The sequence below is a fragment of the Pyrgilauda ruficollis genome, unplaced genomic scaffold (genome assembly GCF_017590135.1).
Source record: "Pyrgilauda ruficollis isolate IOZ18807 unplaced genomic scaffold, ASM1759013v1 scaffold16, whole genome shotgun sequence".
In the NCBI taxonomy this organism is placed as follows: domain Eukaryota; kingdom Metazoa; phylum Chordata; class Aves; order Passeriformes; family Passeridae; genus Pyrgilauda; species Pyrgilauda ruficollis.
Window position 1 is genome coordinate 14,205,813 of NW_024514764.1, and position 23,888 is coordinate 14,229,700.

At 52.9% G+C, this 23,888-nt stretch overlaps 1 protein-coding gene across 5 annotated transcripts in view; it reads left to right on the forward strand.

The window, feature by feature from the left end:
* The window catches only part of LOC121350895 (ankyrin repeat and fibronectin type-III domain-containing protein 1-like), a 240,033-nt gene that overhangs the window by 156,614 nt on the left and 59,531 nt on the right, over nt 1-23,888 (forward strand). For all 5 annotated transcript variants that reach the window (XM_041462667.1, XM_041462666.1, XM_041462665.1 and 2 more), the window contains one exon: nt 11,711-11,751. In XM_041462667.1, coding sequence (XP_041318601.1) covers nt 11,711-11,751 — 41 coding nt within the window. The remainder of the gene's footprint in view (nt 1-11,710; nt 11,752-23,888) is intronic.

Below are 23,888 nucleotides of genomic sequence, written 5' to 3' on the forward strand. Positions count from 1 at the left end.
GCGTGCAGAAATCTCAATTTCAGCTCGGGTCTCACAACGCAGAAGTCCCTGTAAATGATATTCCTGTGTGCACGTTCTGGAGCCCTGTGCCATGTCGTTAACAGAGCGCTCCTTCTGGGAGGACATTCTTCCCTCATTTTCTATCCCCATACATTAAATTGATAGTTTGGGGGATTACTGCTCTTTCCAAGCTCACATGGGTGGAGTCCCCTTTATATGGCCATGCTGGTATGTAGTGAATTTGAATTGGCGCAGCAGAAAACTGGAAAATTTGGAACAGATAACTGTCTCCTATCTTTATATGGGAACATCAGAGTTCCTAGCTTTATTCTGGGGTTCTTGCCATTCCAAATATAATTTATTCTTTTATATAACTGTTTTCATATGATACACTCTGAAGAGCGGATAATGGTTTGGGGAGGATATAATAATTTTTTTCCCCCTCCAAGGCTGTCTTCCCAATTAATGAGATTGAGAACACGTTCCAAAAATCTATTTTTCCTCTCTGGGCTTTTTCTAATGTACTCAATTTATTCTGTAGTGTGTCTTGTGCATCCTTTATGGAGTTTGATTCCTAACTATTTGGTGGTGGTTGGCTGGCTGGAGCCTGTGTAAATGCTCAGGGTACGGATGCAGTTGTGGGAGCAGTGAGGCTGTCCCAGTCCCTTTCTACTTGCAAAGGTGGACTTGGGGATGTAGCAAGGTCATCATTGTCCCCACCTTAATGCTGACCTCAGTCTCACTAGCAGATGGGATGGCTTTGTGGGAAGCTGTGTGCTTTGTGGGGATGGAGGGGTATCCTCATCCCCTGGTTCCTTCTTCTCTCCTGTGTGGATGAGAAATGGGTGGTCAGGACTGAACCAGTGCCTCCATCCCTCAGGAAAAGCTGTTCCAAGAGAAATGTACAAAGCTCCAGGGGCTCTTTCTTCTTAAAGCCTTACCTTTAACCAAAATAGATAAAGTTCTTGTAAGTTTTTCTCTTCTCACATTGGTGATGCTTTCAAAAACCTGTGGCATATTATCCTAGAACCATGGAGTGGTTTGGAATGGAAGGGACCTGTCTCAAAGGGACCTTAAAGCTTATCTCATTCTACACCCTGCCGTGGGCAGGGACACCTTCCACAATCCGAGGTTGCTCCAAGCCCCATCCAACCTGGCACTTCCAGGGATAGGGCATATGAATTCATATGAATTTCAGAGAGCTTGCTGCTCTGAAATGAGTTAGTTGATACATTACAAGCCCTATTTAAACAAACAAACAAACAAACAAACAAACACTTTTAACTTGAGAGTAAAATGAATTTTTAGGCCTAGAGGAGTTTCCTTGGGCCAGTGATGGTGGCAAAGGGTGCTCAAAACAGACCTTTCAGTGTTACCCAGGTGTGAAGTGGTTCCTGTCCAAGCAGTGGATTTGCTTTGTATTGTGGAGCTCAGGTGCTCCCTCTGAGTCACATCTGTCCCTGTCCTGACCAAACCATATTTTAGCTCCTGTTGCCTTGAGATAAAGCTGAGGCAGCAGCCCAGGAGTGTATTGTAGCCTTCTGTAGCACCCAGCTTGCCCAGCCCCATCGGCTCCTTGGGCGTGAGCAGTGCAGGAGGAGCAGCTTTCCCATGCATTGGGCTCAGTGCTGGGTACTGAAGAGGAAGAAGAGGATGATGAAGAAGCTAGCTGTAAGGAACATCCTTGTTTTGTGGTAGGCATGTCATTCTGCAAACAGCCCTGCTCTTCCTCCAGGGCTAGGAGCAGTTAGGGTCATTCTGTGGTGACAGCCACATTCCTGGGAGTGGGGATTCACATTTACACTGATTGAGTCAGATGCTGTGTGACCTTGGGGAGCCACTTTCAGGGCCAAAAGCATGAGAGAAATGCTCTCCAGTGTTGTTTTGAACTCTGGGTGGATGTTGTCCAGAGAAGCCATGGTTGCCCCTGGATCCTTGGAAGTGTTCTAGGCCAGGTAGGACAGGACTTGGAGCAACCTGGGATAATGGAAGGTGTCCCTGTCCATGGCAGGGGGTGGAATGAGATTAGATTTAAGGTCACTTTCAACCCATTCCAGCCCTATAGAATTCTGTGTCTCGTGTGAGGGCTGGGTTCTCTTCATGTCCCTGCAGGTCTTGTGTGTGCTGTGGTTGTTTATAACTGTGGTGGGTGACCAGCCAGGTCCCCTGGATCCCTGCTCTGCTCAGATCCTCCCCATTTTGCATGTGTGTTACCCCAGGAGTGGTTTGATGACAGAGAACACTTCCTGAGGGTGCTGTGCTTTGTTGCTCCTGGCCCTGCTCACTGAGACAATAGCATTGCTGCCTGCTGGGAGGTCTGTGCTGCCCAGGCTCTCCTGTGGGGCAGCAAACCCCAGGCAGTGGAGGTGGGACACCCCACTCTGGTCCTCTTACCTCTGTGCCTTGTCCCTCTCGAGGGGCTGTGGCTGCCAGAGGAGAGGGACATTCCCATGAACTTGGTTTTCCAGGTAGGCTGGAGGGGCTCCCCCAGACCCAGTGCTCGGGGTGTATGAAGGCAGTGGGAGAGACAAGGGAGAGGCAGAGCTCTGTCCAAGGGGAGGGGGGTGGCTGGAAGGACAGCAGGGATGGCATGGGACCAACAGCCTGGCTCTGCAGTGGGGTAGGATCAGAGTGGGGGTGTGGTGGCAGGCCTGATCCCTGCCCAGGTACCCCTGGAAGGGTCAGGGCCCTTGGACACCCCCTGACACAGTCTCCTGGGGACTCTCATCCTTGTGCTGCTCACTGGTCCCCCTGGGAGCCTTGAGGAAGGGGCTTCCCCAGCCCGAGCTGCAGCCCTGTGTCTTCTTTGTCAGAGGCTGCAGTGACAGGGGAGCAGCCACGGGTAGGGAAGGGAGGGGATGGGAGGGGAAGGGAGGGAAGAGGAGGGCAGGGAGGGCACCCTCGTTTGCTCCCCACGCTATAATTAGCTGGGCTGGCGGGCAGAGCTGCTGTCAGGCTGCTGACACCCAGCCAGGCTGGGGGCACGCAGGTCCGCATGTGAAGTGCACACTGCAGGACAGGGTGTGGATAATTAGCTGCAGGTCCTGGGAGCTGCGAGCTTACTACTCGGATCTAGCTTCTTTTCCTGCTTTTTTATTTTTTTAACCAGTGATGAAAGATAGAACTTCACCTATAAGCCAGTATAAACATGTAGGAGGATGGAAGTGTCCAAGGCCAGGGTAGATGGGGCTTGGAGCAACCTGGTCTAGTGGAAGGTGTCCCTGCCCACATGGCAGGGGCTGGAATAGGATGAGCTTTAAGGTCTCTTCCAACCCAAACCAGTCTGGGATTTTATAACCTGGTGTGCCCAAAGATTAAAAAAATAACAAAACTATTTGTAAATACCAGGCAGCACATGAATGTAATTATGAGATCAGGCAGCTGACATCCCCAAAATGAGGCAAAATAAAAAACCCACCAGGTTTTAGCAGGAACACAGACCCGGCCACGCTCCCCTCCAGCACGTGCTGTGCTCAGGGCTTCCCGCTATAAATAGCAGTGAGTTCGGCTCCACAGCTCAGCCCTGATCCTGCAAACACTTAAGCCCAAGCACAGCTCCTTCCCGATGTGCTCCAAGCTGCTGTAATAGTTTGCAGGCTCTAATAATGAAAAAGAAGGAAAGATAGGTGGAGAAGGGAGGTGTGCAGCCCAGCGGCGGTACCGACCATGGGTGCCTGCAGCTCCCTGGCACGTCCTGCACCCTCCCTGCCACTCCGGAGGGCTGGGTGCGTGACAGCAAGGAGCCAAGGTGCCCAGCCTGTGTGTCTGTGTCACTCTGGGTGCTGTGGAGCTGGCAGGTTTACAAGCTCCCGTGGTTTTGCCAGCAATTTGACAAGTTCTTCCATCCGGAGAAGCAGCAAGTGCAGGGTCTGGCTGTGGCGGCCCTGGCAAGGCTCCGGGAGCTCCTTCCACGGGGAGACTCCAGCACAGAGCCTGTGCGTGCCTGCGTGGCTGTCTGTGCATGAATGAATTCCTACAGGCATGCAGCAGTACAATAGGAGGGGAGAAAACAAAATTTCCTGGATGAGCTCTCAGTAAAGAAATGCTTTGAAGCTTGGGTCAGCCTTAGGGTGGTGTGAGCCGCGAGGGGTTTGCGGGTGAGCTCCCCTTGGCACGGGGAGCATGGCTGGGAAGAGGCTCAGCTGGGGAAAGTGGGGCTGGGGAGATGCTGCAGGGGGTGAGAAGGCAAGGAGGGAGTGCAAAGGGACTTGTTTAATGAGGGTGCTGGCAGATGCTGATGAGCAGACTCGCTTTTCTTCCTGCAGGAAGGCAAGCTAGGATGGGGTTGGTCCTCCCTTCACGGCTGATGAGGAACCCCAAGTCACTGTGAGGGTCTGCACTGCAGGCAGCCCACTTTTGTGGGTGTAATTGCTGAGGGAGGGAGATGGTGGGGGGTGGGGGGTGGGGGGGTCCCATGCTGGCATGGCTTGTGGAACCAGGGCCTGGCTCCTTCCTCCTGCTTCCACACAGATCCCTGCTCCACTGTGCAGTGCACCTGTAGGGGTGAGCTCCGAGCTGGAGGAGAAGGAAGAGGAAACAGAATTAAGGATGTTGGGAAATTTGACACTATTTTGGTTGGCCTGGCTCTGAAGAGTGTACAACCTGCTGGCAGGGCCAGGCTGAGCTGCAGAGACATGCTTTGGAGTGAGGGGCTGGTGATGTGACTGCTGTCTGGGAGAGCCCATCCTATCACTGTCCTGGGACTCAGGGAGAGGCTGGGTGGAGATCACAGAATCACAGAATACTCTGGAATGGACTCACAGGGATTGGACCCAGGTTGGAGCTAAGAGCTGGACCCAAGTGCAACTCCTGTCCCTGCTCAGACACCCCAACAATCCCACCCTGAGCATCCCTGAGAGCACTGTCCAAGCACTCCTGGAGCTCTGGCAGCCTCGGGGCCGTGCCCATTCCCTGGGGAGCCTGGGCAGTGCCCCACCACCCTCTGGTGTTCACCCCATTTTCCAAAGAACCAGGTTTGTGTTTGTATTTCAGGCCCTAGAAAAACACCAAGGCCTTCCCTGCTGGGTCCCAGCTTTGAGAGTGGGTGAGCAACCAGAATGGCCACTGACCCTCTGCTGAGCTGAGCTGGAGCAGGGTGGTGCCCACCTGCTCACACATCCTGGCATTGTGAGAGGCTGGGGTCAGGTTGGTGTCTGAACAAGGCTGTGGCATCAGGGAGACACTGAAACACAGCCCCTGTTCCCCACTGGGTCTGCGGTGTCTTGGGCAGGTGCCTGGAGGACACCACGAGCTCCCCAGCTCCCGAGCGTGGGTTTGCTGCTCTTCTGGGGAAGGCTGCAGGCTTGGTTCTGTTCTCTGGATTGCTTCAGTATACCGTGTGTGCATAGCCATGTTTCCCTTCTCCTTCCCCCATCAGTGATCCAAACCCCATTTTCTGTGGTTTCCAGCTTGTTTTTCACCTTCTATTGGACTTAAAGCCCAACTTGGATGTGCATCACTGCCCCACGCGCATGCACAGGGTCAGGGCTGTCTTCACGCCAGTGTGAGAGCTGGGCCAAGATCCTGCTCTGAGCTGGTAGCTGTGATGCTGGAGCCATTGGCATCCTCCCTGGCTGGGTCAGTTCTGGGGGGAGCACCCCCCTCCCCCCCAGATCCTTTGCAGTGGAGGCAGGAAGAGGCAAGGGCACGATGGTGAGAGGTGGGGCTGAGGGCTCACACCCCTCCCCATGGTCCCCCGGGTGCTTTGGCCTTGCCAAAATACCATCCTCTGACAAAGACCCTTCTGTGATTGCCAGAGGGTTGTGTCCTCTTCCCTTCTTTCCTTGAGCCAGCCGTTCTCATCTGGGCAGCACTGCCTGCCCCACCTGACCCTTCCACTGCCACCAGATTCATTTTGCTGCATCACCCACGCTTTATTAAGACACCTCAGTTCTCCATTCCTTGTGCTCCATACTTCATCACACAGGTGGGATCTGCTCTCCATCCAGGATGGCCTTTGGGAATCTGGGCTGTCCCCAGCTTGGTGGCCTGGAGCTCCCTCCAGGCTGGCACCCACAGTGGAGGCAGGAGTTGCCTCTATGATTTTCAGCTCAGCAATCTGGTTCATCCAGCCTGAAATTCAGGTTTTAGGATTTGAGACAACTGGCCTCAGTTGATGTTTTGGGGCTGCTTGGGGCTATTTTAGCTCTGGGCCCTGGCAGTGCTGGGGCTGTTTGAGGAGTGCAGTGTTGGGGGCAGGTGGGATGGGTGCTAGATCCACAGAAGGGAGGCAGCATTCCCGGAGTCCTTTGGCTCCTCAGCCAGCCCTTGCCAGAGGGCTGGAGGGAGATGGGGTGCATGGAGTACCCAGCCTGGCCCTGCTCCAGCCCTTGCTTGGGGGGATGTTGTGAGCTGGGGTGGGGGCTGCCATCTCCTTCCTCCTCCTCCCAAACAACCACTCACATCCCAGGCTCTGAATTTTATTCCCCTTCCGACAGTCAGGCATCACCTCCTGATTACTCATAACTGCAGCATGTTGCAGATACACAGAGCCTGGGGAATGGCTGTGCCTGGGAGCAGAACCACCAGGATCCAGGGTGACAGCCAGGAGGGATGGGGGAGACAGGCTGTGCAGCCATGGTCCCCAAACCCTGCCCTGCCCTGGGGGCCAAGCACCTCCTGCCTGTGCCCAAATTCCCCTGGAGTCTGTCCAGCCCAGCTCCAAGTGCAGCTCAGGGATGCTGAGGTCCTGGCAGGTGAGCAAGTGACAGTGGCAGTGTGGCAGCATAGTCTGCAGCCAGCAATGGCTCGTGAGCTTGTTTTGCAGAATCCTCTTCTAGCATGGAAAAATCAGTCATCCCTCAGTTTTCCTCTGGTTTGTTTGTGTGGGCATTGATTATGCTGGCAGTTACTGAGCCAGATTTTATTGGAGTGACTTAGAAAGCTGCCACCTGTGAGCAGCCACTGGTCTTTGGGGATTATTTTGGTGTAGTTGCTAAATAATTGCATGAGGCTTCTTCAGCCTTGCTAATAACTTTGTTCTCCCAGGGACACTGCCTAGAAAAAAAGATGAGCCAAGATTATGCTTGGCAACATTTATGGGAGGAAAAAGTACAACAGGATTGATGTCTGCTGGCAGGAAGAAATAAATAAAACAATACCTCTGTCTTAGCCCCTCTGTGAACATCCTTGTTTCCAGCCCCAGGTCTGTAATCTTCCTAGCATGGCTGAATTTTGAAATTCAGCACACTCCTTTAAATCACTCATCATTTCTGTCTGCAGCATGTTGTGCTAATTCTGACTAGGGACCAGCAGGGCTGGCTCTGGAGATGAGCTGGCCTAGGGAATCTGGGCTGCTATCTTACCTACATTGTGTAACTCACAGAATTATTTAGTTAGTACCTGAAAAGTGAAATTGAACGAGCAAATTCAAGCGTTCCTGTTGGCCCAGATTCATAGAATCAAGGAGTGGTTTGGGTTGGAAAGGACTTTAAAGCTCATCCTGTCCCACCCCTTGCCATGGGCACCTTCCACTATCCCTGGTTTCTCCAAGCTCTGTCCAACCTGGCCTTGGAGACTTCAGGGATGGGGCATGCATCATCTGGGACAGCGCCCTTGTATCCTACCTTCTTCTCCTGGCCCTGCTGGGGCACTGGAGGGATGGAGCACATGTTCTGGGAAGTTTTGGTGGCTGCCCTGCCCAGTGCCACGTGCCAGGAGGGCAGGGGCTGCTCCTGCCCCCACAGGCACCTCTGTGCTGCCCATGCCCCCTGTCCCTCGCCTCGATGTCTCAGGACAAAAGGGTGAGATGGGTGCAAGCCTCGCTTGAGGTGTTTGTTTTAGAAAGACAAGCTGATAAAAATTATTTCATTAAGGGACTTAAACTGTGCTTCCTCAGGCCTGAGTCATCAGTAAAGTGAGCAAGCGAGGAGCAGCAGTGGGTCCCGCCGGAGGGTGACTCACGCTGCAGCGTGGAGCCCACAGGGACTCGGAGCTGGGTGATGCTCCTCTCCCTCTCAGGATGGCTGAGGGCTCCCAGCTCCCTGAACAGCAGCAGGAGGTGTCTGGGAGTCTGTGAGGCTCCCAGACTGTTTTGGGAGCTGAGCCACACTGCAGTTGCACCTCTCTGCCATCCCCAGCTCTGCCTTGATGCACAGGAGCCACGAGCATTCACTCCTCCAGAAGTCTGGAGACCATCCAGGAGCAGAGCATGCACACAGGCTGGCATTTGAGCTTTTAACCTTTATTTGCATTGATAGGAGGCTGCAGATCCCCTCTCAGTCCAGGAGGAATTGATCTTTCCTCCCAGAAGGCACAGGAAAACACCAGGTCACCTTTTGCTCCTCTGCCTCTTTCAGTTCCCAGGTTTCAGGAACAGGAAGGAACAGGAACAGGTAGGAAAAGAAAAGCCAGTCCCCGTTCCTTGTACAGTCAGGACCTATCCCCTCTCCACTGGTTTGTTTAGTGAGTGCTGTAAAACCTGCTCTATCCCTCCCACTTGGAGGTGTTGGTCTGCTCAAGCCCAGTGGCAGGATATTTTTCCTAAGGTCCAGGATGTGTGTTCCCTTTGCCTGACTCTGCTTCCTCATGTCCCACCCTTCCCTTGGCCGCTTAGCCCTTATCTTCCCCTCTTGTGGATGTGGCTGAGACAGCGATACCCGGTGGGACCGAGGTGGCACTGGTGGCATTGTCCCAGTCCTGCTGCTGCTGTCCCTTTGTGTGTGACACTACAGCGGGCAGTGCCCACGGTCTGTCCTGCTCACAGCTTCCCCCATTCCCTGTGTGATCCCTCATTAACCTCTTCAGGCCATCACCAATCCGCCGATAAGGAGGATTTTCCCAGGCAGGGCTCTGAGCTCCCTGAGCTCTCTCAGTGCCCCAGTTCCTACCAGGATGTTGTGATGTCTCTGCCCTTGGAAAGGCTTCCAGCAAGCTCTGCTTCATTCACTGGTGGTTATTGTGCTTTCCTGGACACTGTCCAGAGCCCTCTAGCCCCATGGCCACCTTGATTTTGTGCTTGCTTAGGTGAGAGAAATGCAGCATGGTGGGATTGACCTGTGCAACTCCATCTGCCTATTGGGCATGGTCCTGTTCTCTTCTGGAAGTAGAGTGAGGAGGCAAAAAGGGCTGTGCCTGAGCAATATGGGGAAACTGAGACACAAAAGGGGAAGAAATGGCTCAAGGGCAGACTTTGGGGTGGTGGTACAGCCACCAGCTCGTTCAAAGCTCCTGGTCTTGCTCCAGGCCCAGTTCCTTGGACATGTTGACATGCTGAAATTCTGCTTTCCCTCCTTATTTGCTATTTTCTTCATGAGCATTAAAATTAGTAATTTTGGCTCATCATTGCTGTAATCACTGCCCAGTTTATTGGTGGCATTTTTTTAATCTCTCTGCAAAGTTAGTTCCTCATTGTTTTATCCCAGATATTAAAATAGTAGTTTTCCACTGGTTATGGCATTGATGGAAGCTTTTTCCGTGGACCTCCGCTGTGGCTGGGTGGAAGGTCTGGCTATGTGAGGTGCAGGTTATCCAGATGTTGTTTCAATGGCATTGAGAACACTGTTTGTGGGTGATTTCTCCTTAAGTATCAGCAGTTCTCCATGATCTCTACTAGCACAGAGAGCAGAAGGAGCTGAATTTGTCATGGCTCATGAACTTTGTTGAAACCGATCCATAGTTTGGGAAGTATCACTTCGGGTTTTGGGTGCAAGTTTAAGGAAGTAAGGAAATATCATATTGGGAATGCTGTGATGGAAGGGGTGGAGCTGTTCCTGGATGTGCTCTGGGCTTGCAGGACAGCTCCCATCGCTCAGGTCCCATCACTCACCCTGAGCAGTTACTGCTGTGCTGATTTTTCTGCTACCTCAGGAATGCACAGAGTGGTTTGGGAGATCTCTCAGCCCAACTCCCTGCTCAGTGCAGGATCACCTACCCTGGATTATCCTGGACACCCAGGACCATGTCCAGTGGGTCTTGGATGTCTCCAAGAATGGAGAATCCACCACCTATCTGGGCAGGTTGTGCCAGTGTTGGATCAGCCCAGTTGGTGTCTGGCCATTGGTTTGTGGGGCTTTGCTGCAGCTCCTTGCTGCTGTGGGGTCAGAGGAGCAGCAGGGACAGCCAGGGGCTGTCCCCATCTCCACCCGGCAGGTCTGCTTAGAGCTCTTGTATGTTGACAATCAGCACCAGGGCAGGTGACATCTTAGAGCCACAGAATCACAAAATCTCCTGTGTTGGAAGGGACCCACAAGGATCATCCAGTCCAACCCCTGGCCCTGCCCAAGACACACCAACAATCCCACCCTGTGCCTGAGAACGGTGTCCAAATGCTCCTGGAGCTATGGCAGCCTCGGGGCTGTGCCCATTCCCTGGGGAGCCTGGGCAGTGCCCAGCACCCTCTGGGGGAAGAACCTTTCCTGATATCCAACCTGACCCTCCCCTGGGGTCCTCCTCTCCCTGCTGGCTTTGGTGGGAGCCCTCTTTGGCTTTGGCTGGCAAGGGGAAGCTTTGGGGCTGCTCTTGCGGGCCTGATTAGCATTCGGCCCCGCTGCTCCCACTGTTTCGAGCTGGAGCTCGCCATTGCCTGGCAACCACAGAGCAAAACTACAACAGCCACCCCGGAGCCCAGGCGGCTCCTGTGAGCTGCACGCAGCGACACACGGGGACAGGGACGGTGGTGGGGCCACCCTGCTGCTCCCTGCCCTCCACCCCACATGGTGCACAGACAAGGATCATCCCCAGGACGAGGAGGAGGAGGAGAGGGCTGTGGCGGTGCAAGAGCTTTGGTGACAGCCAGGTCTGGTGGGTCTGTGTCTGTCTGTCCCAGTGCCGCCTGCCATGAGCCTCGCCCTGCGCTGGGCACAGCCTGCCCTGCACAGCCCTCGGTGCAGGTACAGTCTGTGCTCAGGGAGCGCGTGCCATGCACTGGGGCCTCGGAGCAGGGCTGGGGGCCAGTCCCTGCTGTGGGTGCCTCTGGGACAAGGTGTGCTGGGGGAGAGACTGGGATGTGTGTGGGTACATGCCCCATCCTCCCAGCGTGAGGAGGTGCACACGCTCTCTGTGTGTGCCGTGCACACACCTGGCCACGCAGCCCACGTGTGGTCTGTGCGGTGCCCAGCGCCCCCAGGCCCCATGGGGAGGCTTGGCCTCACTGGGGTCTCACAGGGAACCATGGCACAGCCCATTTGTGGTGCTCTCAGACTTCTACTCCATCGTGCTGGGGATGGAGTTGGAGGGACAGGAACCTGAGTGAGCACTGGGGCTGTCTCTGCTTCCCAGTTTCGCACGTGCTTGAGGCCTGATGTGGTTTTCTTGGCAGAAGAATTTTGTTGTCCTGCTCCTGGCAGAAGCTGTGGGCCTGGGGCTCAGCCCCTGACCTGCCATAGGGTCTTTGCAGTGGTAGTGACTCAGCCCCTCCACCAAACCCTGCACTTTGTCTCTTTCCAGCTGGGCAGACTTGACAGGACTTGAATCTCCTCCTGACACAACGTGCCACATTTCCGCAGGAGACACAGACATGCTTGAGTACATTGAGTTCACATCTAATGCATCCTCTCACCTCTAGTTTAACTCTCTATTTTTACATCTTTGGTGCTGTGGGCACTGCCTACAGCTGGAGGGCCAAGCTCTCCTGTCCAGCCAGTACACTAAGACCCATCGGGCAGGAAAATAAGTCATGTGCCTTTCAGTGCTTCCCCACACATCCCCATCAATGATACTTGCTTGGCAAAGGCTTAAAAAAATAAATATATCTGTCTTTTGTGTCTTGCAGAGCCTGGGGTCGGCGGACAAGAAGGACTTCTACCAGCCAAAGTAAGTGCCAGTAGCAGTGGTGAGTAATTGCATGGAAATTCCCGGCTGGTCCATATTACCCAGCAGCTCCATGGCTTGCTAAGATTAGACATTTCAGTGTACAAGAATAGCTGCTGCAATTACACAAGTGAGGATAACAGTGGAAGGGCTGTCAGTCATGCTGGCTTCAGGGCATATGCAAATCCTTCCATCAGGTCAGAAGCAACCATGACAGCTTGACTGAGCCTGGGGGACAGAGCCGGGAGAGGGGGGTGCACTGGTGACCTTTCCCACCTCAGGCTCCCTCTGCTCCTGGTTTGCACAGCTGGGCTGCCTTGGAGAATCGAATGGTTCTGCTGTGTGTCACAGCGGGCGGATCTCGCAGTGCGTCTCTCACAGCTGCTGGTGCCCTTTGTCTCACCCGCTGTGCTTGGTGCAGCTCTGTGAGCTGCAGGGGGAGAGGGCAACGGGGTTTTAGAGCTACGGACATGAGAAAGTTACTGCAAACCACTCCACCAACACAAGCAGTTGGCTACTTGGTGTGTGGATTAAGTAACAGAACCTCACCACAGCATGGCACCTTCCAGGTAAGAAGGTTGTGCTTGCTGGATGGACAGGTTTGTTCCCATCATCATTTGGATAATGGCAAACTCTGTTAAAAGCCCTGCTGAGAGGTTGGGTTCTGCCCTGGCACTGCATTGTGTGTTGTGCTGCTGAGCACGTCTCCTGTGGGACCTTGTGTTGCTCCTGCTTTGCTGGGGAAGTGAAGGTCTTCAGGTTATCACCTTTCTTCTGAAAAAAAAAACAAAACAAAAACCAAACCAAAAAACATAGGTTGATTTGAAGTTGTGGGACAGTGCTCTGATGGGCAGGATTGTCAGGGAAGCATGGCTTTGGAGAATTCAGAAGGAATTGGGTTGAGGATTTCTCCAAAGCTCACTGTCCTGCTCTTGCTCACTCTCTGCTGCTTTCCCAAGCGTCCCAGCAGTGCAAGCAGTGTGGCAGCATCCTCAGTCCCAGTCAGGCTTGGCCTCAGAGGGAGCAGGTCCAGGGGTGACAGGCCATGTCAGGGAATGCTGTACCGATCTGCCTGCTCACTGTCCATCCTGGGAGAGCAAGTGTGGGGTGTGTCTATGCTCTTCAGTTGTCTGCTGATTCCTCTTTATGCCACCAAGAGTTTTTAAAACTTGGTGCTGGTCTCTAGGTCTGTACTGAAAGTCTGATTTGAGGGAGCTCCTCTGCCTATTCACCCCAAGGCAGTGCAGCTCATCAGCTTTCCAAGACCTCAGGCAGATAAAGACTTCTGGAAATACAGCATATCTGTTTAATCCTGCGTGGCTTTCTGGGAGATCACAGGAATATCACAGGAGGTTATGGAGTCATTGCAGATGCCACAACAACATGAACACACATTTGGCAAAGAGCTCATGATTCTGTTTTTGTGACCTCTCCCAACAGCCGTCCAAGATTTTGGTGCTCCTGAGTGTAATGCTGTCTTTGTGAGGAGTCTGACAGGCAGGTTTAGAACAGATTGAAGTATCTCCCATGTCTCAGTTCCAGCTGAAGCTCTGGGGAGGCTTGAAGTAGGAGATTTGGAGGAAATCTTTAAAGAGCTCTTACTATTCAGTTCCCTGTGGTTTTGGTGGTTCGTACCAATAATTTGTGGTGCTGCATTTGTAACTAATCTCCTCTGAGAAATCAGGAATGTTTCTCTGCCTTGAATGGGAGAACATGGGCTGCCATCTTGATGAAGGTGTGGAGCTGCTGGGTCAGAGTGGGGTTGCTGGTGCTCTTGTAGATACAGGATGTTTTATGGCAGTTTTGTTTCTCTATGCCACGAGGCCACAGGACCACCATGGTTTGGCCCAGCAGCTGTGACTTGCCTGGTCAGAACACTGTGACTTTGGTTAATGCCCATTTACACTCCTCAGTGGCTGTTTTGGGGTTGTGATGGCTAAGTTTGTGTCTGTGATGTGGCCTGGTACCCCTGCCCCCATCCCATCTGGCTTTTTGATCCACCAGCTGATGCCACACTGTGCCTGTTGGAACTCATCTGCAAGGCTGGACCAGGTGCTCTCTATGGATCCCTTCAGTTTCTGGCAGGGCTGGAGCTGGTCTTCCTCAACAGAGAAGGGTTGCTGGAAAATGCCAGAGGTCGGGTGGCCCTGCTAAGAACTTGAGACAGCTCAGCTCCTCTGCAGCAGCTCCACAGCCCAGAGTCACAGTTCCCCGAACCCTGGCAAGGTGGTGGCGAGCAGCCAGAGCATGGGAAGAGCTGTGCCCAGCTGTGGTGGTTCCTGGATACATCTGTGCAATGAGGCTGGTGAGCTGAGAGAGGTCTGGCAGTGTGTAGTTAGTCCTGCAGCTCCCATGTGCCAGAGCAAACTTGACTGTGCTTCTGCTTTTCCTTTTCTGGCTTCTGAGTCACTGGCTTACCTGCTGCCAAAGCCCTGTGGGAGCAGGGTTGGAGCCACCCTGCTCTTGTGTCAGGCTTGGGGGCTCTCCCACAGCAGGTGTTGGTCCTGAAAGCAGAAAAAGGAGACACACATGCCAGAAATCTCAGCAGTGAGTTTTTTTCACTGCCTGTCCTGGGAGTGACTCCTGCTCCATTCCTGCCATGTTCAGCTTTCTCTAATCAGGTGCCCTCTTCCTCAGTGGACATCAGATATTCCATCTGCTGAATTTCCCTGTGTCTCTTGGAGTGACTCCTTTCCTTTCTTTGTTGCCTCTTCCCTTCAGAAATGGAAATGTGTCCTCACCTCACAGTTCCTGTCAGTCTGTCTCAGCCTGTAGGCGGGTGTTTTCCGAGCTCCTGGAGCATCCCAGTGCTGATCGAGGGCATGGAGACAAGTCCACCCTCACCCATCAGCCTCTGATGGCCCTACCCCTCCTCCCAGTCCATCCATGAGGTACAGATCTCCCTCTGGGTTGCCCCACGATGCAGTGAAAGCACACAGGGAGGTGTAATGCAGGTGGATCTCGTCTATAGGAAGTCAGAGGTGCCCAGAATGGAGCTGCTGGAGCTGCTGCCTGCTCTGGGGGACGCCCTTCTGCTTGCAAGGGCTTCATTGATGGTGCTTACAGATATTCCTGTAAGACCTGACCCATGTCAGGAGCTGGGTCTCCTGGTTTTCAGTCTGGGAGGTAATGTTCCTTCTTCCATGGTAAATGGAGGGATGCAGCCTGAGTCAAGAATGCTGAAGCATTAATCTCAAGAAAAGTTACATCAACTGAGAACTGAAAGGGGTAAAGACCAGCCAAGGAAGGACCAGCAGTGGCACATAAAGAGCTCCTGTAGCTGAAATACCTGAGAGAGGAACCTGGCACGTTGGGAATGGCCACAAGTCCAGCTGTTAGCCAACATCTGCACAGGTATCCTCACCTGCACTAACTGCTCCAGCCGTCCCACATGAACAGGTACAGGTGCCTTCCTGTGTTTCCAAAACAGTGTGTTCAGATGTCAGAATGGTTTATCCTGACCTAACAACTTTTATCTGATGCAGTCTGGGCCCATGCCTCCCCGAGTACAGCCCTGGCTGCAACTCTGCTGTCTGGGATCTGACCAGAGTTTGTAGGGATCAGGGAAGAAACATGGGGTGGTATCAGTCCAGCCCCTGAGCTGCTCACTCCTTTGCTACCCCACTTTTGGAAGGTGCTGATACAGCTGTAATGCTGTCAGAATATCCAGGCTTCCAGATGTCCTTCCAAATTTCCAACACAGGGCCCTGACTTCTCTGTCAAGGAGCCACTGGCTGAGGACCCAGGGGCAAGGACACCATGCTCAGAGACAGGAATAGGCTTTCCTGAGACAGGAGGTAATAACTATCCTGGCAGGACTGGGTGGAAGTCTCTTGACAGGAACTGAGGTTGTCCGGTGTGTTTGCTAATTGCCCCTGGCACATATTTGCTCTTCAGTGTCAGGAACTCATTTTCTTTAAAGCAGAAAGAAATGTTGGTAGTAATGACACTCATAAATCCTCTAGCAAATGCAGACTGAAATACCTGGGCTTAATAAAGTGTCACTGCTTTGCAGTGGGAGCTGCCCTCATCCCCCCGCGCTGCTCAGCTGTCAGGGAGCTGTCACTTGGAGCAGGGAATATCTGCCAGGCACTCTGAGATGCCAGGAGAATCACAGCTGCAGTGACAAAATGCTCTCCATTGATGTGCTCCTCCTGTCCCCTGGGATGGTGGCCGTGCAGAGGAGACCGGCTGTCTCAGAGCCCGCCTGCAGCAGCAGGATCCCACAGGATCCCACAGGATCCCACAGCCCCTTCGGGCAGCCACCTCGTGGCTCTGGCTCCAGCTCGGATTAAAGGCTGTCCCCACCCTCTGTCCTCCAGCCTCAGATGTGCAAACACACGAGGAACCTTTGAAACCACCTCCCAGAAAGCAGCAGCTCCTGTTTGTTTTGCCTCAAAGTCATTACACAGAGCTGTCTCTGCAGCTAATTCTTTGTCACCTGGCCCTTAGAGCAGAGCATTTCATCTCCCAGACTCCAATCTTGCCATGCCAGCACTTAGATGAAAGTGTTTCCTTGCTGAATCATTATCTCATAAAACCTTGGTGGTTTTAAGGCTCTAGAAATCAGTATTTACATTTTGGAAGCATTAAGGACCATCATAATAAGCGTGATGTGTTCCTCAGCCAGGTTTTCATTTCAGTGCCTCCTTCCTTCAGACATTCTTGCTGTAGTAATGATGATAATCACACACATATAGGCAGTGTTTGACTTCTTCTGTGGTGGCTGAGAGTTGTTCAGCTGGGAGCTCAGATTCCCAGTGCTGAGCAGAGGGAGGAGGACACACATGGGAAGTGGGGAGAAAGAGATGGTGCCAGTGCCACCAGGGAGCTGTGGGGTAGGAGAAGCAATGCCAAGATCACTTCTCCATAAAGGATACTCATTGGGATACTCAGTGGTGCAAGAAATTGTCCCAAAACCACCTGCACAGGTTTGGAGAATGCTCCCAGCTTGGGCTGTGGGAAAGGATGAAGCACCATCATCAACATCTCTGGTAGCAGTGGGATGGCAGAGCTGTGGAGGGTGAAAGAGAAATGTTGGGGTCTGTGGGGGTGGGTGCTCTTCGGGCAGGTGCAGATTGGAAGCTGAAGGGGAGTGTAGCCCTCCAGAACGAATCATGAACATGGTGTCCTCACTTCCAGCCCCAAATCCTGACCAAGGCAGATCTCTGGAGAGTCGAGGAGTGATCTCCTTTACACACAACATATTTAAAGAAGATTCTGGTGCTGGTTTGGGGTATACTGGCAGTGTGGCTGAGCCATTGAAACTGTATAGCAAACTTATAAAATATTCCCCCTGCAGTTTGGCCAGTGGATTCAGTCTGAGCTCCAGGCAGGTGGAGGGGCTTTAATACTTTGGAGTGCAGAGAAAGGAAGGGACTCCTGGAAAGGCACTTTGGAGAAGTGTAGTCATTTAACAAATGCCAGTCTGGGAATGGAGAGCAGAGTTGACCCTGAGCAGCCTGGGAGCAGGGAGTTAGGAGAAGCAGGAATGAGCAATGGGAAGCAGCAGGGAGCTGGGGATTAGCAGAAGTGGGAATCTTCTGAGGGGTATCTCATGGCATGGCAGAGGGTTGCTCTGGACATTTGCAGTGGGTTCAGGAGTTCAGCTGATCTCCTGCCAGTTCAGAACAGGCAGGTCCAGGCTGTTCCTCCGGGCTGTGGAGGGAGTTTGGACAGGGCCCCAAGGAGGAGCGGTGCTGGCAGGGATCTAACAGGAGCTCAGGCCTTGAGGAGCCATCACCCTGCTGCTTTGCACTGTGGCCTCTGGGCTCCCTGCCCAGGCTAACATTGCTGTTTGCTTGGGAAGCTGGAAACTGGTACCAGTTTGTGCCCGGGGATGAGGGCAGGGCCCCTGCGAAAGGCCTGGCTGTCCTGCTCTGGTCCCCTCCCCACGGCATGCTGTGCCTGGGAGGGCAGCAGTGCATGCTGTGCCTGGGAGGGCAGCAGTGCATGCTGTGCCTGGGAGGGCAGCACTGCATGCTGTGCCTGGGAGGGCAGCAGTGCATGGTGTGCCTGGGAGGTCCTGCTGAGGACTGTGCCTCTGGTGAAGTCTGGATGAACAGTGCTCTTACTCATTTTCTTTTTTGTTGCTCCTTGGGAGAGAGTGCCCACCCTGGGCTCCTCTGCCCACTGGGCCTGGAGGATCATGGTGGGATGCTCTGCACACAGAATGGGTCCAGAGGAGGCTACAAAGATGCTTCCAGGGCTGGGCCCTCTGCTCTGGAGCCAGGCTGGCAGAGCTGAGGGCTTCCAGCCTGGAGAAGAAAAGGCTTCAGTGGCACCTCATTTCAGCCTTGCAGTACTTAAAAGAGCTTATTAAAGAGAGGGAGGGTGTCTTGTTTACATGGACAGAGAGTGATAGGACAAAGGGGAATGATTTTAAAGTAAAAGAGGAGATCAAAATTGAGTGTTGGGGAGAAATTCTTCCCTGTGAGGGTGGGCAGGCCCTGGCACAGGGTGCCCAGAGCACCTGTGGCTGCCCCTGGATCCCTGGCAGTGTTCAAGGCCAGGCTGGATGGGGCTTGGAGCAACCTGGAATAGTGGAAGGTGTCCCTGCCCATGGCAGGGGGTGGAACAAGATGAGCTTTAAGGTCTCTTCCAACCCAAACTATTCTGGATCCGTGGTTTTTCAGGACACAGATACCCTGGATGGCATCAGGGCCCTTGATAAACCAGAATGAAATCTGTTGGCCCAATAAAGGTTTGGACAAGGATTTGGTTTTAGTGGTCCCTGGAGCCCAGGGGACAGCAGGAGGAGTTGCTGGGTCTCGCTGAACTCATTTCACCCTGCGCTGGATGCACAGGCCATGGGAGCACTGGACCAGCCCCAGGCCCTGTACCTGCTCTCCCCTGGGAATGGCCTTCCTGCACCTGGTATAAAATAAAGTCCAGGGTTTCATTGTTTCTCTGCAGCTTTTAATGTGTTAAGTGAGTTTGCAGTGTAGGCTCTTACTGTGGCAGTTGTCATAGAAACTTGCAGGGCTTTTTTTCTCTGATCCCCCAGCCCCTTTCTTTACACCAAAGCAGGGTTGGATTTTGTCCCCCCTGTAATTTCAATTCCATTCCAATTAAAAATCTGCCTGGGCCTGATTCCCTGTCTCCAGCACTGCCACACAAGGACTCAAAGTCTTTCTGTCGTGCTTCCTGTTGTCCCAGCTGAAAGGCCTTGTTCCCCTGCACTGTGCACTTCCCTGAGGGGATTCTGTCCCTATGAAATGCCAGCAGGGGTTGGGGCTCAGCCCTTGTCCCCCTGCAGAGCCTCTGGGCAGCACAAGACTCCTTGCTGACCATCGGGTCCCTCTCCTTGCTGCTTTTTCCAGAAGCAGGGAGCAGAGTGGGCATGGCTCCTCTGTGCCCAGGCACTGGGGCTCCCTGGGCCATTGGTGTGGACATGAGGATGGCATCTGCCTGCCCTGCTGCTCTGAGCCCAGGGCTGCCTTCCCTCTGGTGCTGGGAGGACGCTGGGGCCAGCTCAGCACTCAGGCTGGCACAGGAGCCATCTAAGCACCAGCTGCAGCCCTGCCACGACTGCAGCGGCTGGCATTAATCATGGAAAGGGAATTGAGCGTAGGAAGATGGGCATTTTTAACAAATAACCAAGCCTGCTTTCTCCCCTAAGCAAGAGAGCAAAATGTTTGCTGCAGTGAGTCAACACAGAGATGCTTTAGCTATGGGAGGAACCACTGCCACCCGCAGCAGCCATCGGTCCCAAAGACAGCCGGGAGCAGAAGGGAGAAGTGGGGAGAGGAGTTTCCTGAGCTGCTTAGCCACCAGTCCCTGCTGGGCTTTCTCCCAGACAGAGGGATCCTTTCCCTCACGCTTTGCTTCTGGCACAAGACTTGATGGGGATTCCTTAAGGGTAGCTGGACTTGTAGCTCAGAACTTCTGCTTTGAGGAGCTCAGTGCCACCCCAGCTCCTCATGGCTCCAAGGCCAGGACTATCTCATTGGATCCCAGAATAGTTTGGGTTGGAAGGAACTTGAAAACGCATCCAGTTCCACCCCCTGCCATGGCAGGGACACCTTCCACTATCCCACGGTCCTCCAAGCCCTGTCCAACCTGGCCTTGGACATTTCCAAGGATCCAGGGGCAGCCACAGCTGCTCTGGGCACCCTGTGCCAGGGCCTGCCCACCCTCACAGAGAACAGTTTCTTCATGGCATTTACTCCAAACCTGCTCTTTGTCACTTTAAAATCATTAAACAGCCCTCCTGAGCCTTCATCCCGTGCATGGCAGGAGTCAGCCCTGGAGCTCCAGTTGTCTGCTGGGATTAATCTGAGTGGGATTTAGGTCTATTAGATCACTCCTTTGGCCTCCCATGTGCTGCAGGGATATGAATTGCCCACAAGCTCCTGTAGAGGTTTTTGTTGCCTTTCTGAGAGTTCTAATTCTCTGAGCATCCTGAGATGTATGTAATCCTGACCCAAAACTTGCTAGAATTTGCTGGGCTCCACTTCCCTGTCCCTGCCTCCTGGCACGTCTCGCTGATAAAAGCAGTTGGCACCACTCTGGTTTTTGGTGGGTGGCAGATTTTTATCAATAAACTCAATATAGCTCAAATCTTTTACAGCATGGTATTTTCTCCAGCCACCAGATCAATTTTGTGACTCATCCCTCCAGGCTCTGCTGTTTTAGTGTACCCTTTAAACATGGACACCTTAATTGCAGGAGTGGCAGTGGCAGTCCCAGCAGTGCAGTATGTGCAGCTCTCCTGCTCTCTCCCAAGAACTGCATCAGCTTTTTTCATCACAGCATCACATTAGAGCCTTGTGCTGGGCTGCTCACCCGTGGTGACCCCTGACCCTTTCTGGAGGCTCCCTCTTGTCTGGGATCCAGTCTCTGTTCGAAAATACAGCCTGAAATCCCTCTCCCAGGCTGCGTTATCCTGGGCTGGGCTGCATTATCATGTACAGTGTTTGAATGGGCTCAGCATTACCAGGCATTTCCCTCTCTCCTCATCAATATTTACCATTCCATCAATCTTCCTGTTATCTGCTAATTTTTTGAGCGAGGATTTTGTATTTCCATTGTGATCATCAATGGAAATATCGACTGGTGTGTTCCCTGTGGAGCCTCGCTAACGATTCCCCATTGACACCTTCTGTGTGAGACCTGTCAGCCGGCTCTAAATCTGTTTAAAGTGCTTGATTTGGGCTGCATAGCCCCAGCTTCTGAAATGGGAGCCTCAAGGAGCATTGACAGCTCTGCCTGCACAGCCGGGAGGTGCGCAAGGCCTTTCCTGCAAGCCAGTGTTCATTACAGTGTGACATCAGGCTCATCTGACAAGATCTCTCCCACCAAGACACACCAACTGACTCTAATTAGAACTTATATCCTTTAATTATTTCTTAATTTAATTCCAGATGAGCCCTGCCTTCTGGGTCCTATATGGGGCTGACCGTTTGGTTGGTAACTAGGTCACCCTTGCTGCCGGGTGGGAATGTTGGGGGGAAGGAGCCATTTGCATCTGGATGTGGTAGCCTGACCTTGGCTCAAAACAAGCAGCAGAGCCCAAAAACCTCTCCTCTCCCCAGCTTTTGGGTATGTGTTGGCTGTGCTGGCTGCTTGGTGCTATTTGGCCGCATTTGATACACATGGATGCTAATGATTCAGGAGAGCTTCATCTCTCCTAGGAATTAAGTTTACTCACATTTTTTTCCCCAAACACGGGATGAATATGGACTATGTTTTCCTTTTCTGCATCATTTGAGCACTCCTACAGATTCTGCTTTAAAGTAGCCCCAGTGATCCCTAAAACCAGACTTATTGCTAGCCTTTGGCCCCCAACAGCAGATTTTCCGTGTCCAGCCACACATTTTCCCTTTCTTTAGTTTCCCTAATAATTTTCCTATACATTGTAATATTTAATTTGTATTGACCACTCTATTCTGCACTCCGTGGCAGGAGGTTGGAGCTAGATGAAACCCAAACTGTCCCATGGTTCCATGATTTTACTGCTGGCTCTGAGAGTCTCCCAGTGTGGTAACACATTATTTCTTATCCATTGGGAACATGCATTTAAGGCTGAGCTCCTGCAGCTGGCTTAGGTATGATGTGCTGTGCCTCACCCCAGTCCTTGGTGAGAAGGTTTATTCAAGCACCAACTGCTAAAAGATCTGTAATTCCACAGAAAAACATATAATGGTGTGCACTGTAAGTGTGCAGTGCCCTCCTCTTCACTCGCTGCCACCCTCCCACGCAGGCACTGCGATCACGTTCAGCAGCGTAGCAGCTCGAGGCATGCTGAGTGCCTTCAGTTTCTGCTCATTAGGGAAAATTTCCCTTTCCTCATTCTCCGTTCTCCACCTTGCTGCCTCACATCATCTCTAGAGCTTGTCTCTCAGCACAGCACAAGCAGGGCTCTGATACAGTTTCTTGGAACAGCTGCGGATTAATCTGGGTTTTTATTCGAATACCACTGTGGTATTTTCTCTCCCTGCTCCCACCTGCAGGGCCACATTGACAGCTGGGCCGTGGCACTGGAGAATCACGCTGGGCTGGAAGGGACCTTAAGGATCATCTAGTTCTACCCCTCTGCCCTGGGCAGGGACACCTTCCACTGTCCCATGTATCTCCAAACCCCATTCTTGGAACACTTCCAGGGATCCAGGGCCAGTCACAGGTTGTGTGAGCCATCAGCTGGATCCTGGAGCTCTTCCTCTGGGAGGGACAATCAGGTGGGACTGGCCTGTGGTTGGCAGCCTGCAGGGGGACGTGGCAGTACTGCTAATCTGCTCAGGGAAAAGTGTGACTAAGGGTGTTGCAGGGGGAAACACGCTGTCTTTCCTGCATCCTGACAGAGCCGTGGGCATGGAGGGTGACCCAAGGATTTCAGCTTTCCTGCAGCTTTCTGGCATTGGCAGACACAGCATTTAGGGTGGTGTGGTGGCTGTGCAGTGGGAAGGGATTAAGGTGAGGGTACTTATTTGTCTCTTCAGGCTTAGGACATCATGTGAAAGGGCATCACGACCAGCATTCCATCTAATTTATGGTGAAATGAATTCTTACCTCCCCATGGGCTGCACAGGGAGCCTGGGCAGACAGTGCAGAGCTCTGCCATCAGTGCTGCCTTTGGTGGCTCCAACACATCCTGAATGTAGGACGAGCTGATAATAATCACTGAAGAATCATGGAATCCCAGAATGGTTTGGGTTGGAAGGGACCTTAAAGCTCATCTAATTTCACCTCCCGCCATGGCGGGGGCACCTCCCCCTGTCCCAGGTTGCTCCAAGCCCCATCCAGCCTGGCCTTGGACACTGCCAGGGATCCAGGGGCAGCCACAGCTGCTCTGGGTACCCTGTGCCAGGGTCTGGAACCATGAATAATGGTATTCACACCTAAATTAAAGACTTGACTGAATCAAGCTGTGGACAGCCCTGGCAGGCTGACTTCAGGTAGACTTTGGAGCATTTTACTCATGGATTGTGGGAGATCAGTTCAACCCCCAGACACAGGAAAACACCACCTTGCCCCACAGTAAATGGAAATGTGTGGGTTGCTTTGAGGAAATGGGCTGAAGAAGCAGAAGAAAGGAGCTCTGGGACCTGCAAATTCCCATGTTTAGATTTGAAATAGAAAAGCCTTCCCAGCAAATGCTTCAAGAACACCTCTGGAGCTGACAGTTCTCAAGCAGGGTCTGTTGGAGGTTTTCCTTTGCAGTTTGAGGTAGGAAGGAAAAAGTACCCAGGGAGAGAAAGCCCAGCTGCACTCATTGTCCCCTCGGATGTCAGAAGTGCTTTGTTTTCCAGAAGTGCTTATTATTCATACAGTGTCTCACCAGGCAGCTGGAACACAGTTCCAGCATGGGGCTGATCCTGGCGTGGGCTCTGCCATGGAGCTGTGCCATGGCTTTTCCCTCCTTGTGGGACATCCCACCAGAGCCAGCAGTGGTGCTTGGTGCCTGCCTTTGGCACCACTGCCAGGGGTGGTTGGGTCATCTTTTCCTCACGGTGTTCCTCTTTTGTCCCTCTGCATCCTAGCCCAGCATTTGGCAGATGTGGGGCTTAGTTTTGCTGTCCTGAGGGTGCTCCCAGCAGTGATGTTCCCAAAGGAGGCACAGCACGAGAGCTGCTGTCTCCAGATGTGTCCAGGCAGTCCCTCTGCCTGCACAGCATCTTCACTGCCTGCCTTGGCTCCCA